Here is a 14,603-nt window from a genome sequence, read left to right as displayed (position 1 = left end):
TCTGCAGCCACCCTGGCCTTCTTCTTCCCGTACTTGCCTCGTTCTCTTCCTCACTGATCTCTGCACCAGCTGCCCTCCAACCTGCAATGTTCTTTCTGGCTCTCTTCACCCAGTTAACTCCTACCCATCCTTCGGGTATCCGTTCGCATGCAGATACCCAGGGGCGCCTTCTCTCATTACATACGATCTTAATATTACAAACTTACAATCCCATGTAACACCCCTTGAGAGCACTTATCATAGTGGTAATTTATTGATGCATTGGGGCATTTACTGAAAGTAGGGTCTGTCTCTCCCTGTCGGTTCTAAGGACTCTGCAGGCGGTGACCTGGAAGGGCGCTACTTCCCATTATGACCCCAATCTCTGGCCCAGAACCTGGCACTTTGCAGGGACTCATCAAAGATTTAACACATAAAATAGATGAGTGAAGAAATGGCTTGATCTGTGCCCATAAACTAACTTGGAAACGTAAAGTGTTTATTTCATTTGACTATTATGGGTTTTTGGCCAAACTACTTACAATAACAAGGCTACAAGGAGCCATTGAATTTTGAAAAAATGGAAAAAGCTCTTGGATGATCAGTCTGGATGTGTGTCCTCTCCTCCCCCACTGACCTGAAAGAGAACACTCATGGGAAGCGCTCCCCGGGGATTTCTGTGACAGACGCTGTAGATGATGTGGAGGCAGAAAAACATGGCCGGGATCTATTTAGAGGATGTTCACCCCCCCAGCACTTCCTTCTCAGGCATTTATTTTCTCTCCAAACATTTTCTCTTTCTTGATTGTCTTTCTTTATTATCGTCCCTTGTGTGTTGAGCCCCTCTCTCTCTCCCTCCCTCCACTGTGTTGAGTTCCGTTATGTTTTAGAATGTCAAAAGCATGACACCTTTGTCACCACTGACGACTGTGTGTAATTTAAAGAGCAGAGCAGTCCTTTGACAATGTGACGGGACCACCATCCTGTAGCAGGCAGTGGTCGTTCATTCACCAACCGAGGGGAATTGACGTCTTGCACTGTCATAGTGGCTGTAGCTACAGCAATGAGCAGAGTAGACAAAAATTCCTGCCCTCACGCGGCTGACAGTCTAGTGGGGGGGACAGACAACAATATCATGAGTAAATGCCATAGTGTGCTAGAAGGTGATAAGTACTCTGTAAAAAATAAAACAGAGTAAGGAGGATGTGTGTGGGGGAAGGGGGCCGGGGTTGTTGATTGCAATTTCCAACAAGGTCATCAGGGGAAAGGGGGTGGCAGACATCCATTCATTTAGTTCCTAAACCACCAACCACCCTGTGAGAAGGCTATTTATTACACTTCATTTTTACAGAAAGGGAAACTGAGGCTTGGGGAGGTGAAATGACTTGCGCCAAATCACACAGCTCATAAGGCTGTAGGGTTTGAGATGAGCCCAGGTTTGTGTGGCTGCAAAATTCTTTCAACTGCACCACACATCGCAAAGCTTCATCTGAAAACTTCCATGAGTTACAGGGGACATACATTTGCCATTTTCTGAAAAACGCTTGCAAACATAAAACCATGGATCGTTTACAATGAGGACACTTCCAAAACGAAAGGGCAAAACCAAAGAGGCACATGGTGGGTCTGGCCTGAAGTTCAGTGCTGCGTTCCCTCAGCCTCATGGGAGTGAAGGGATTGGGGACAGAACTGTCACCCTGCAAGGTGCAGGGCAGCTGGATGTCAGGGAGGCAGATTGGTCAGAACTCAGGCTTCCTGACATGCTCAGGCTGGCGCTCAGTGGGGGACACTCAATGGGATGCAGACAGAATTGAGTCCAATGCTAGTTGTGAATATAAGTCCAAGGCCACAGTTGGCCGGGGGCCGTGCACAGAGCCCGCCGGAGGCTTACAGGGTGGAAAGTAAAGGCCCGGATTCAAGTTCTGACTCTGCCACGCTCTGCCCACGTGCCTTGGTGTGTGGTGTCACACAGTGTGCCCCATTCTGATCACCTGTCATGGGAGGCAGGGGCGGGGAGGGCAGTGCGAACAGGCAGGGACTGATGGAACTCGGTCCTCATTCCAGGGTGAGAATGGCTGGGAGAGCTGGGCCTGATTCTGTGGAGAACTGCTGAGCAGGGTCCTGGGGATTGGGCGGTGGGGAGCGGGACGTCTGATAAAGAACAGAAGATTCTGGGAAGCCAAATAGGGAGGGTCCAGAATGCCTGCTCTCTGCCCAAAGTATCTATTCTGGTGAGTATTAAGATCAAACTGGCCTTTGATATGCTTTAAAAGCAGAAAGGGGAAGAAAATCAATTGGTTATTTTTTCCTTCCCTGCAGAGGCTCAGTGTACTGACCAGTTTTCTTTAGCAAATTAGGAGCTATGCAACCCCAATGACTGACTCCTTTTGAATTCTCTCATTTTATAATAATGAATTCATGACTCATTATTATTCTTAAAAAAAAAAAAAAGAAGTTCCAGGAAGAACAAACAAATCAGCCTGATTTCCTCATCCCCTTCTCTCTCTCCTCTCTCTCTCTCTTTCTCTCTCACTTGATTGTCACAGTCACATGTCCTTACGATGCTTGAATTATTTCAATAATTTTAAGAAGTTCTGAGTCGATCTACTAATAAATATTTCTATGCACCTACTCTGTGCAAAGCACCTACAGAGAGTCAAATTATCTTGGGATTTACGCAGCGATATGTCCACAGTGTGAAGGCCCGTTGGTAACTTCCATATTCAGCTCATGCACCCTTAGAAGGAAGGGCGTCTGGGAAGGCAGACGGCTCTCCAAAAATGCAAGACATATACTTTCCTTCTGCAGAACAAGAGAACTATAGCTGAACCCAGCACGGAGCACTCGCCACCTCGCAGGGCTAGCAAAGGCCATGCAGTTTTGAACTTGGAAAAGAAGATTCAGAAAATCACGACACTTCTTGCTGAAAGACTGCAGGGAAGTAGAATGGACGGCAGAGCCACCGTGAGCAAGCAGCATGTGGAAAGGAAGACAGGGGAAGCCGTGGATGGAAGAGGGAAATTCAGAAATTCAGCAAAGGGAATTTAACAGTCTGAACAGAGAGAAAGATTTCTGCTCTGCCTCCCAGCGACGAAAGGGGCGAGAGAGGGAGAGAGAAAGGAGGGTGCGTTTGTGCTACAGACCAGGTGAAACCACCAGGCCTCCTCCTCGGTGGGGGCTGAAAATCCTCTGGGGGAGACATGGAGCTGGGACAGAGGGGAGGAAGGTGCAGGAGAGAATAAACACAAGGAGTGAATTTCTTGCTGCCCCTGGAGACAACGATTCCTTTTGGTGACAATAGAGGTTAATATCCAGAGTGGCAAGCCACTGCACGGCTCACAGACAACTTGCCTGGAATAAGCGGTTTTTGTGCCCTGTTGTGGATTTTATTGAACTCTTCCCTGAAAGGGCCAATCCATCTCTGTTAGGAGGCTCTTAATGCAGCTTTCGTGCAAAGTTCAAGAACTTCTCCGATCACTCTCCACGTACCTGTATCCATGTGCAGACTGTCCCCTTCCCCCTCCATCCCACTAAGGACCCCAGCCTGCTAGGGGGTTCAAGTTCACACAGAGACACTGCAGTTAGCCACGCTGCAGAGGGGACAAAAAACAGAAGTTGTCGGTTCTTCTGGCTCCCTCCCCCTCCCGCGGTGTCTACCCCTAACAGGTGGTCCTGTCCTGTCTCATTCCTCAGCAGGCCAATTCATTTCAAAAGTAGCAAGAGAGGCAAGGAAATCCTTTGCGATCCTTATTTTCATCAAGAAGTGAACAACAAAACAAAATCATCTCAGGCGACAAAGAGCCCCAGTGAAAGCCAGAGAGCAGAAGCGACAAGCAGACAGAATCGTTTCCTCCGGAGTCATTAGCAGCGTCTTGGGGAGGAGACTTGAAATCTGCTAGCAACTTCTCAGGGGTGGGCAGGAAACACAGTGCGGGGGTGATGGGGGGTATTTTTTGAAAGTCCAGTTTCTCACGAAGAAACCTGGGTTCGGGAATCTGAAACGCTAATAACTAGATTTCCATGAAGGACAACCCTATTTTGAAGGCTCAAAAAAGGAAGACCATGAACCGCCCCACAACAACCATCAGGGCCAACCTTCAGCAATAAGTGGACTTATAATCTTTGGGAATCAGCACAGTCTTTGAAAATAAGTGGAGTAAAATCTTCCAATCATTTCCTAAGTGGCCAAGGCCCAACTTCCTAAGGGGGTCCAGTGCCTGCAAAGCCCCCCTATGGGCAGAGGCTTTGGAAATTCAAGGCCAGGTTGAATGGGGACCCTGGACACCCACCATGTGCCTGCCTGGGCCTTGGCTACAAGTGAAAACTGAAAACGGGTCCTGAAGAAAGCCTGGCCCAGCCCTCCCCTCACTGCATGAGGGCCCCAGGCCTGGGGAGAAGGGCCGAACCCACAGCTCCTCTGTGCATCACACAGGCCTTGGGAAGCGTTGTAATTGGAATCTTTTTAGGGCGGATTCAGGGAGAGCGAAGGGGTATGTCTTGGAGAGAAAGTTAAAAAGGGTGAGCAGCATGTTTGGGGATGTGGACCCCAAACAGATGGGCTTTTAATGAAAATACTTAAGCCTTTTAATGCACAAGTGATCCAAAGCTCCTCCCAGTCCCCTTGTCTTCTGGGAATTAGTAAATGTTTAAAAGATCATAGTATTAAGGATTTGCAAAACTCTCATAAGAAAGTACACATATACCAAGTCACCAGTTCTTGGGTATATTTCTCCTAAAAGAATGTCCTGTCTTGACTCTCTTGGCCGCGTATCTCTATCCATCGAACTGAAATCTAAGGAAAGCAAATTGCTACTATATCATTTCCCTAAAGCAGCCCTCATTCACTTTGCTTTTTTTTCTCTTTTGGAATAAAAGTCTGCCATAAATGTTTAATTAAATGGAAGTCTTTCCACTCTTAATGACTAGCTGCATGAAAGGCTCTTCATTTTTCAAAGGAGGGGGTGTGTTTAAAACAGTCCCTATTAATTTCCTGATATTGATTCTCTGGCTGGGGAAGAGCATATAGCATTCAGCATAGAGCTGCTCTGCAGACTATGTTCGAGGCAGCGGTTTGGATTGAGAAAGGGCACCAAATGCAGTATGCGTCAAATAGACCATCGCTCAATGAAGTCACTTAGCTATTCAAAACATGTTCAGCCATCACTCAACCGTTTGCACCAAGAATGTTGGGAGGGGGCGCGGAATTGTTGTTCTTGCCCAGACACAACCGTTTCCCAAAGAGTGGCTTTTGCTCAGTTTGGGTTAGACCCTGGGGCCACATCAGTTTCTCCCTCTCCTGTCCATTTCCCTCTTTTCTCCCCCATCTCCTGGCTTCAACTCCCTGCATCACCATCCCATGTTGAGCTTAACAAACAAGCCTGCAGTCCCTGCTTCCCGACGCTGCCTCCAATGGCTCCGGTATTGGTCCAGATCAGAAGCAAAGCGCATAAGCCTTCTCTCCACATGGAAACACGCATCTCCTGTGCACACCTATGGGTGGCTGTAGCTTGTACACACAGATATAGGTAACCATTCGAAGACAGGCCCTCCTATTCAAGTCTGTTGCGAAACGCAGGTTGTATGACCTGCAGGAGTTTTATTCAGGGCTAATAAGTGTGTCTCAGAAGCACATGCCTTCATCCGTACCCTGATCTCCCAGCCTTTACCCTGTGGGGACCCCTTTGCCCACAGCACATGCACCGGCACACGTGTCCCAATGACCCTGCAAGATCAAGGCAAACAGCTGACACCCCCACCCCACTGCGCCCCCGTTCCCCCCTCAACCTCTCCATGCCCTCGCCTCCCTCCCGGCCTCCCTGCACAATGTCTGATTCTTGAGCTGGCTGCAGTGCTGACTCTACTTGCTTCTGGATAACAGACATGTCACTCTGCGTGGAAGTCAGTTGGTTCCCAGTCTAACCTGCAAGTGAATGGCTGTCTATTAGAACTTGGGCTTGTTTCCTGTGAGAGACGTATGTATTTTTAGACTTTCTAAATGTTAAAACACACACATACACACAGCAAGTCACCTCCAACAATATGTGTGGCTCATAGACATTACGAAATGCTCTTGAACTCAGCTTGAGATCCTGGAATAATTAGGATTTACCAAATGAGGATTCTTAGAAACAACAGATTTTTTTTTTTTTAAAGGAGATTTGCAGATGGTGATGTGTCTGAGACTTTTAGGGAGTAAAAGGGGGGAGAAGGGGGCAAGGAAGAACATTTTCGAATTCTTCATTATGAAGAGAGGAGCAGTGTTGAGAGACACAATTATTTCCCCATCATAGATGGCCAGGCTACATCAAATGGCAAATCCTAATGATTCTGAAGCAGGCAGAGCACGTTTGACTCTTAAAGACAATCTCTTGTTGTTTTCATCATATCACAGGTTATTCCAATGAAGAGGGGAAGGAGGGTGGTGGAGGCTTGAGAGTTGAGTATGGTTTTTGCTTATTGATTTCCTTTCCTCTGAAACTAACCCAAGCAACCTTGATCTGTGGTGGAAGGAGTGAAGTGAGAAAATGGTGGAATGTAATGGGGACTTATCTGGAGGAGGGTGGGGAGGGGGAGCGAGAAGGGGAGGGGTGGGGTGGAGAGGGGGAGGAGATGGGAAATCAAATACCTTCTAGGCAGCAGGTTCTCCATAATCCAGAATGGGTCATAACTTCCTCGTTCTTTTTGCTGGTTTCATTCTCACTGACACTTTTGGTCTTGCAAACCCCTCTGGAGTAGAGCCAATAGTCGGTTCCCACAGCTATGGTCATCAGACTGAAGGCAGCGAAAGCACCAACGGTGGTTAAAAGCATTTGAACACCTCGATCAAACAGCCCCATAATTCTTCATTATATAAACACCCAACCGACTTCTGGTTCTCGGGAGAGTGTGTGTGAGGGTGCAATTACTAAAGCAAAAAAATAATTCCACTACTAATATAATGGATATATGTGTGAATAGAGAATATGGAGAGATATAAAAAAAGGGAGGTAAGAAAGCTCACGGAAAAGAGTGTAAATTATAAAGATCACACGGGAAGAGAGGCTTGCCTTTTGAGATCAGAAACTGTTCCAGTTGCAGTGATATTTTTTTTTTTAAAAAAAGGAAAAAATAAAAAGACTCCCCCCACCCCCCCCAAGTGAGATGCCTTTATCTCTTTTCCTAAAATTCTGGTCTCCAGTTTCCATATGTGACAGCTAATTTGGAGATGGCTTCCACAGGGAACCAGGGAACAGCCGCATTCTCAACACAATCTCTCATGGTCGGGACCTAGACAGTTAGAGATTGTAAAAGCCGAGATGCAACCTTCCGTCTTCGTTCTCGGCTCTGCGGCCTGCGCCATGAAAATCCTTTGCTTCGCCAGTTCTCTTCCTTGGGGGGTCTCGGGCGCTTTCGTTTCAGACCAGACTTCTCAGTATTCTGTAAGCCCTTGATCTCAGCGGAACAGGTGCGGGGGTCTCGCCTTCCATGGTTTTGCCCCGGCAGCGGCGGCAGCAGCAGGGCGGGCAGGCGCAGCGGCGGCGGCAGGACGAGCAGCGGCGGCGGTTATTGTTGTTGGTGGCGGGGAGAGTGTTGGCGAAGTGGGGGAGGGAAGGGGTTTCTCCCGGAGAATCGAGGCGGGTTTCCCTCCCCCTATCTGCAAAGCTCCTGGAAACAAGGGAGCCGGCGTCTTGCTGCAGGATGGGCCGCCCGCCTGCCCCCCCACTCCCTGCCGGCCCGGCCCCCGGCGGAGGCGCTCCCACCTACTGCATTACCGGGTGGTGCTGAACTGGACAGCTCCCTGCGCCGCCGGCTCCGCGCGCGCCCGGGCTCGCCGGGCGGCCCGCCAGGAGGAGGGCGCGAGCCAGAGTCCTCCCTCCCCTCGCGGGCAGCGAGGCTCAGGCCGAGCGGGGGCTGCCTTTCCTCTTTTCACCCCTCTCCCAAATCCGAAAATGAGCGCTCTGCTGGGCTTCCAGAGCTTAGCGGAAGGCGTAGCTAGATAGGTCGCTCCTTTCTCTCTCTCTCTCTCTCTCTCTCTCTCTCTCTCTCTCTCTCTCTCTCTCTCTCCCTCTCCCCCTCTCTTTTTCTCTCTCCCTCTCTCTTTCTCTCTCACTCTCTTCCCCCTTCCCTCCCCCCTCGGTGTTTCTTCCAGCTCAGCCTCCTTCTCATTCCATCTCTACGTGCCCAGAGCTTCAAACACAAACCTCTCATCACAATCAGAGGGGCACAAAACTTCAACCAGGCTGGAAGTGGTGAAAATATAACCTGGATGGGTAATTACAAACACGGTCTCTACGTGTTTTTTAAATCATCGCTTTCACTTTGCTGTTCGGGGATTTGTTTTATTTTATTGGCAAGTTAGCTGGCTCTCCTTTTGGTGGTTCCTCTCTCGTCTCTTTGTCTCTTTGGCTAGGGGGTGAGCAGTGCACTGTGTGTGTCTCTCTGTAGTTTTCCGTGAAATTCAAAATTTTGGTCCTACAAGCAGACATTTTGGAAAAATTATGCATGGAAAAGGGTGCAGAAGGGTGATTGGTGGTTGGGGCTTGGGGAATGATTTTCATCTGAAGGATAAACATGTTTGCACGGGAAGTGGGTGAAATGTGAATCCTTCCTAAGTTTCCCATGTCATTCATAAACTGGATAGGAATAGATAGAAATCTCCCTGCTGTGAACACTAAAACACATCACAGCACATCTCCTCCTCAGCAGAATCGTTATCCTGAGTTAATTACAGCGTCACCTCTTGTTTCTATATGTGCAACTTTTCCTTAATGTGAACCCAGGAAAAAGAAGCACAACGAATTCCTGCTGCTACTGATTCCATTTTTCTCTGATCAGCTTCATAGTTAAGTGAGTGAGAGAACATGAGGCATGATGGGGGGTGCACTGTCTTTAATTTTTTGAGGGAGGAGCCTCGAGAGAACTGTGAGTCTGATGGGTCAGTTGAGGGTTAGGAATGTTGCAGTTTCAGAACTCAATTATTCCATACTTGCTTCTCCCTCCATTTTTGTCTTAAGATGGTTTGCTCAACAATTTCTCAGTGATCTGGTGATTTTCAAAGAGTGTATAAAAGATGACTGGATTAAAAATGAGACTTTCTTTGGTGTTGCCTAACTTCTTTCACTTAGCTCAGAGTTGGTCTGCAAGCATGGCCAGTGCATTCTTTTTGGTGTAGAAAAATGACGTGTGTCTTCACCCTGCATAAAACTTGCTTCTCTCACTCTCTGTTTCCTTCTCCGAAGGGGTGATTGCTGTGCTCCTGGCACCTGGACAAGGTCCTGGTGTCTGGAGAGCAGAACCAAGATTTCAGCAACTTCTGCTAAAGTACCTTTAGGGTAGAGAAAGAGCTACATGTGCAGACTGAGGGTTTGTCCAGTTTTGTTTCTTATCTTGTGAAGATGAGGATGGAAATGAGGATGAGGAAGAGGGGGGGCAGGGATCCCACTGGATCCCACTCGGCAGGGAAACTGCAAGTTCAGCCAGTGGTTCTGGTGGGTGATTTTCTTGGCTCCTGTCCTTGAGGAAACAGTGAGAGGCAAGCAGGAAGCCCTTTTAGATGGGCTGGGCCTTTGTGGGACCGTGGAGAGAAGCTGGGGTGTGGCACACACCTCTGAGAAGCTTGCCCTCACTTCCTCTTGTCATTTTGTTGCCTTTGACCTGTCTTAGAAGTCCCTTCAGATTGGGGATAGAGGCCTCCTTCTCATCTCCCCACCCCTTTCACACCAACCTCTGAATCTTTTGCTCAAACAAAATCAGTAACAGAGGCTCAGAAGCTTCTCTTTGTCCACAGAAGCTGTTAACATCTTAGTCACTGACAGTGGCCACAGCTTTAGCAGCATTTGATTAATTTTCTGGCCAGATAATCATTGAGGAAAGGAAAAGAAGTTGGGGAGGAAGGTAAAAGCTTTGAGGCTGCCAACACGGAGAGAGAGGGACTGCTGGAGACAGAACAGACCTGAGGGCATAGCTTGACTCTGCTACTTGGTAACTGCATGACTCAAAAAATCAACTTCCTTGAGCCTCAGTTTCACAATATGTAAAATGGGCACATTAGTACCTGCCTCCATTTTTTTCTGAAGTTATTCCCAGCTACTTCTTGCTTTTCATTGCTGCCACCCTGCTCAGGTCTCTACCATCCCATTTGTAGCACTTTAGAGTGCATGTGTCATCTCTCACATTGACTTTTTGAGCCCTTTGAAGTCAATAACTGTGTCTTATTCATCAGTATATCTTTGGGACCTAGTGCAGGGCTTGATACATAGCAGTTGCTTGATAAAAAATGGCTGAGTGATTATAGTGAAAATTAAATGGTTTAAGATGGGTGAAGTGACTGGCACTCAATAAATGTGGATTTCCTCTCATTTCTCCTTCCCCCATTTACGTCCAGATTGGTCTCCAGATTCTTCCATCTCATATACCACTCTCCTCTCGCCTTGCCTACCTAGTTCTACTCTTTAGGTCCCTTCTGCAGACCAGGCAAAGCCACCTGGGACGAGCTGGCTTGGTGCAAGCCCCGTTAGGTGTTCTGGACCCATCAGGCACACATATTTAGCAGCTGCTGAATGGACTCTCTTAGGGGAGCAGCTTTGTATGCCGGCGGTTGGTTACGTTGTAAGGGCTTAGAGGAAATTAGCTGAAATGCCACAGGCCTATTTTGAGCTCCTTCTTTGATGGAGTGGAAACAACATGGGATTTGGGAGCAGCAGACCTGGCCTTGAAGCACAAGGCTGACCTGTCCTCATTGCTTGACCTTGCATGGTCACTTCACTTCTCTGGAAATCTCTCTTCATCTGTCAGGGAGGACCACGGGTAGGAGGCTTACCTGTGTGGTTGTCAGTGTTATATGTTAGTAGCAATGACAACGACTAACGTGCCAGGCACTGATCTAAGCTGAATCCCATCATTTTTCCCATTTGACAGATGAGGAAACTGAGCCACCTAATGGTTTTTAAGTATCTGGCCTAAGGTTGCCCAGTTAGTGAGTGGCAGAGCTGGGAGTCCAATCCAGCTGTCCAGCGTAAGAGCCCACTGTGCCTTGACTCAAAATATGAGCTTTCTGAATAAGAGTATTCCACCAAGGCTATTTATTTCTCATCCACACATGTGGTAAGCGTTTAGGGAGTAACTTCTAGGCGCCAGGCATTTTCACACAGATTCTCACACTTACCTTTCCAAGAACCCTGCAAATGTATATTACTATCTTATCCTATAGGTGAGGAAACAGGCTCAGAGAGGTCCTATATCAAGTCTCAAGGTCATATATCAAGTTAAGCGGAATGGCAGAGATTTGAATGTTTTGTACTGCTTCAAGTTCTACTTGCTCCAAGTCCCATAGTTTATTCATTTGCTCATTATTTTGTTCAACAAATTGAGCACCTACTATGTGTCAGGTACCATGTGAAATCCTGGGGATGAGGAGAAGGGCAGACAAGGTCCCTTCCTCCATGGAGCTGAAGACAAGCAGGAGGAGGAGTAAGGAATATGCCCCACAGTGAGGTGAGGGGAACGTGAGGTGAGGGACACTGTGCAGCCACGGAGCAGGGAGGGTAAGCCCAGCCAAGGTGGACATCGTGCCGGGGAACAGGACATTTATGCTGAGATGCAGGAATGAGAAAGAGTCGGTTCGGCCAAGATGGGGTGACTGAGTGCAGGGGACCCGAGAAGAGGAAGGGCATGCAGGCAGAGGGAACAGCATGAATGAAGGTTCAGAAGTGTGCACACGTGGGAAAGATGATTGGCCAGTTTTGGGGAAAAGAAATGCTAAGTACGGCTCAGCTAACTAAAGACAATGACGGGAAATGTTTTAGGCCGAGAGCTGGAGGCCATGGAAAGGAGCAACCTGGAGGAGACTGGTGGAATATGGAACGTGAGACGCAAACCTGGAGGCAGGGAGACAGTAAGGCAACTGTTGCTGGGCTCCAAGCACGAGACAATGGTGGCCTGGACCAACGTGTGACAATGGGGATGGAAAGAAGCGGAGGTATTTGGGGGTATTGGGGAGGTAATAGCTGAATTTTGGTGTCTCTTACTGAGATGGGCCACTCTGAGGAAGAAGCAGGTTGGAGTGTGTCGGAGGTGCGGGGACTGGAGGAAACTGAGAATTCTGCTTTGGTCACGTACCGAGTTTTGCTACATGCTACTACCATTTCACTCCCTGTTCCCATTCTGCCTCTTCTCAGCATGTTCATTAATAAGCTAGGATGTAAATCATTCCCTCAATGACTTTCTAGCCCCACTAGAATGTAAGCCTCAGGAAGGCAGGGGTTTTGGTCTGCTTTGTTCACATTGTATTTCCTGCACTTAGAACAGTACCTAGCACATAGCACGTGCTCTATAAGAATGAATTACTTCCTTGATGTAAAAATCCAAATGCTTGTCTGCTGCGTGCCAGGCAATGTGCCGAGGTGTTACGGGTGCAGAGGAAATTAAAATACCCAAATCAGGGAGGTTGGCCAGTAGACAGCCAATCCAGGGCAGTGAGACCCAGCCAAGGGAAGATCTGGGGTGTCTGGCATTCCCCACTGTGTGCTCCCACAGCCCCCACCCTCCTGTTTTTGTGGCACTTCTCCGCATGTTTTAGAATTGCTGTGTAATGTTTGGCACATGTGTGTTCACAATACATATTTAATGAATGAGTGAATACGTGAATGAATGAAATAAAGGCGTGTGCTGTAAAAGTCCAGGAGGCATTTATTTCTGTCGTGGAGGGTTTCAGAAGGCTTTGCTCTGATGACAAGGTCAGCCTCAAAGGTTACAATTGGCCAAGGAAGAGAGGAGGGCATTGCAAGCAGAGGAACAGCACGTGCAAACGTAAAGGGGTCTGAAGCAGCATGAGGAAACTCAAGGAGGGGGTGTGACTGATGGGGACAGACAGGAAGGCTGGGGTGAATCCAGGGAGGCTGCTGTGCCCAGGATGATGAGCCACCCACTGGCATCACTGTCCTGGTGGCCCTTGCCAGGCAGAAGCAATGAAGTGGGAAGAGAACAGGCCATGAAGTCAGATGGGTCTGGATTTGAACCCCAGCTCTGCTGCTGCCTCTCTGTGTGACTTTAGACTGTGATTTAACTCCTCTGAGCCTCAGTTTCCTCATCTGTAAAGGGGGTACTAGGTGCCTAGTTTGTTCCTACGTACCTTAAGTCCTTTGCACTGACTGTTCCCTCTGCTGGAATGCCTTCCTCCCTGAACGCTGGTCCCCTAGCTCCTCAGTCAGGTCTTAGCTGAAATACCACCTCCTGTAAGGCATTGCTGGTCACACAATTTCCAGTGTCACTCTATATGACATTGGACTGTTTTGTTTCATCACAGTGCTTGTTGCAACTTGACGCTCTCTTGTTTATTCTCAGAAACCTCTCCCCACACGTCTCCTGTCTGCCTCCCCCAGTATGTCAGACCACATGTGACTTGTTCATTGCAGTTTCTCCAATGCCTAGAAAGTGCCTGGAATGTTGTAGGTGCTCAGTGGATTTTTCTGGAGTGAATGAACAAGGGTATGGTTGTGGGGATTATTCAGCAAGGGAAACCAGACATAAGCATTTGGAAAAGACTAGGAGCAGCTCTCTAGGAGTCCCTGACGCTTGGCAGGTGGAGAACTGGGGCGGGGAAGGTGAAGGTGGTCCTGAGATACTGCGGGAGGCCTGGGAGTGAGCTGGTACTGGTGCTGGCCTGGCTTCCTACGCGACTTCTCTCAAGCGTGCTCTGCTCTCTCTACCCCAGACCTGGTCCATCGTGGATGACCACGGGCTTCCAGCCTCCATGACTCTTCAGCCCCACATGGGAGTGTCCCCTACCAAGAGTCAGAGGCTCTGGGGCTGAGAATATGGCACGTTTTATTGCTTGAGAGCTGCTGAGAAAGCCTCAGGGAGCTCCACGTGTCTACTGCCAGACAGGGCTGGAGAGTGGGTCAGGGCCAGCCCAGCTTGTAAAAGGGGTGTGTGGTTAGTTCTGATGCTGAGCAGCCATGTGAAAAGGGAGGACACTCCTCCCCATGGGGATTTCAGGTGGATCAAGAAGGGATTGCTGAGGTGGCAGGGCTGGCCCATGGCAGGCTGGGGACCTCGGGATCTGGTCCCTGTCCTAAGGCCTCCTACCTGTGTGGCCTTGGACAAGTGACCACGCCTACTCAAGTCTCAGCTGCCCCTCCTGGAAGATGGGACAGCGTCGCCTGCCTTGAGGTGCTGTCCTGATAATTAAATGACATTTAAAAAGTCCTTCCAGTGCCTCTTGCAGAGTAAGACCTAAATAAGTATTGGCTACATGTCGTGCTCCTGGTGCATGTATGTGCTTTGAATAAAACACGAACACGAAAAAGAGGTGGTCCCTGTTCAGAAGCATGGAGAGAGAACTGCACGTGGACCTCAGGATAGTGGATGGACACAGAGGGAGGCACACGGAGGAACCAGGTAGAGGGCAGGTAATGCCACCTGCGTATTCAGCAAAGACTTTTGAGAGTCGGTGACAGCTGAGCTGGATGCATGGAAGACAAGGAGCCGTGAACGCCAGGGAAGGGTTTTCTAGACAGAGGGAACAGGAGGTCCAAAGATAAGGGATGTGAAGCATTCACTCAACAAAAGTTTGTTGAGCACCTACTATGTGCTCAAGGCTCGTTAGTGAACAAGACTGGGATCACACACGCCTGGAGACAGACACT

General features: G+C 48.7%; 1 protein-coding gene and 1 long non-coding RNA gene across 2 annotated transcripts in view; one reads left to right on the top strand and one right to left on the bottom strand.

Annotated features, from left to right (window-relative positions):
- Window positions 1-8,017, bottom strand: part of CACNG2 (calcium voltage-gated channel auxiliary subunit gamma 2) — a 110,097-nt gene extending 102,080 nt beyond the window's left edge. Inside the window, exon 1 of the mRNA XM_019713436.3 lies at window positions 6,605-8,017. Coding sequence (XP_019568995.1) covers window positions 6,605-6,815 — 211 coding nt within the window. The 5' untranslated portion in view covers window positions 6,816-8,017. The remainder of the gene's footprint in view (window positions 1-6,604) is intronic.
- An 11-nt stretch (window positions 8,018-8,028) lies between these two features.
- On the top strand, window positions 8,029-13,398 carry LOC141570166 (uncharacterized). Its single transcript, XR_012494112.2, has 3 exons — window positions 8,029-8,228; window positions 9,198-9,321; window positions 11,763-13,398. It is a non-coding gene; the product is annotated as an uncharacterized LOC141570166 (long non-coding RNA).
- The last annotated feature ends 1,205 nt before the right edge of the window (window positions 13,399-14,603 follow it).

The sequence above is a fragment of the Rhinolophus sinicus genome, chromosome 1, assembly GCF_057876585.1.
Source record: "Rhinolophus sinicus isolate RSI-liver-muscle chromosome 1, RSI-T2T, whole genome shotgun sequence".
In the NCBI taxonomy this organism is placed as follows: Eukaryota; Metazoa; Chordata; class Mammalia; order Chiroptera; family Rhinolophidae; genus Rhinolophus; species Rhinolophus sinicus.
The sequence above is the reverse complement of the archived record's forward strand: the minus strand, read 5'-3'. Positions and strand labels throughout refer to the sequence as shown.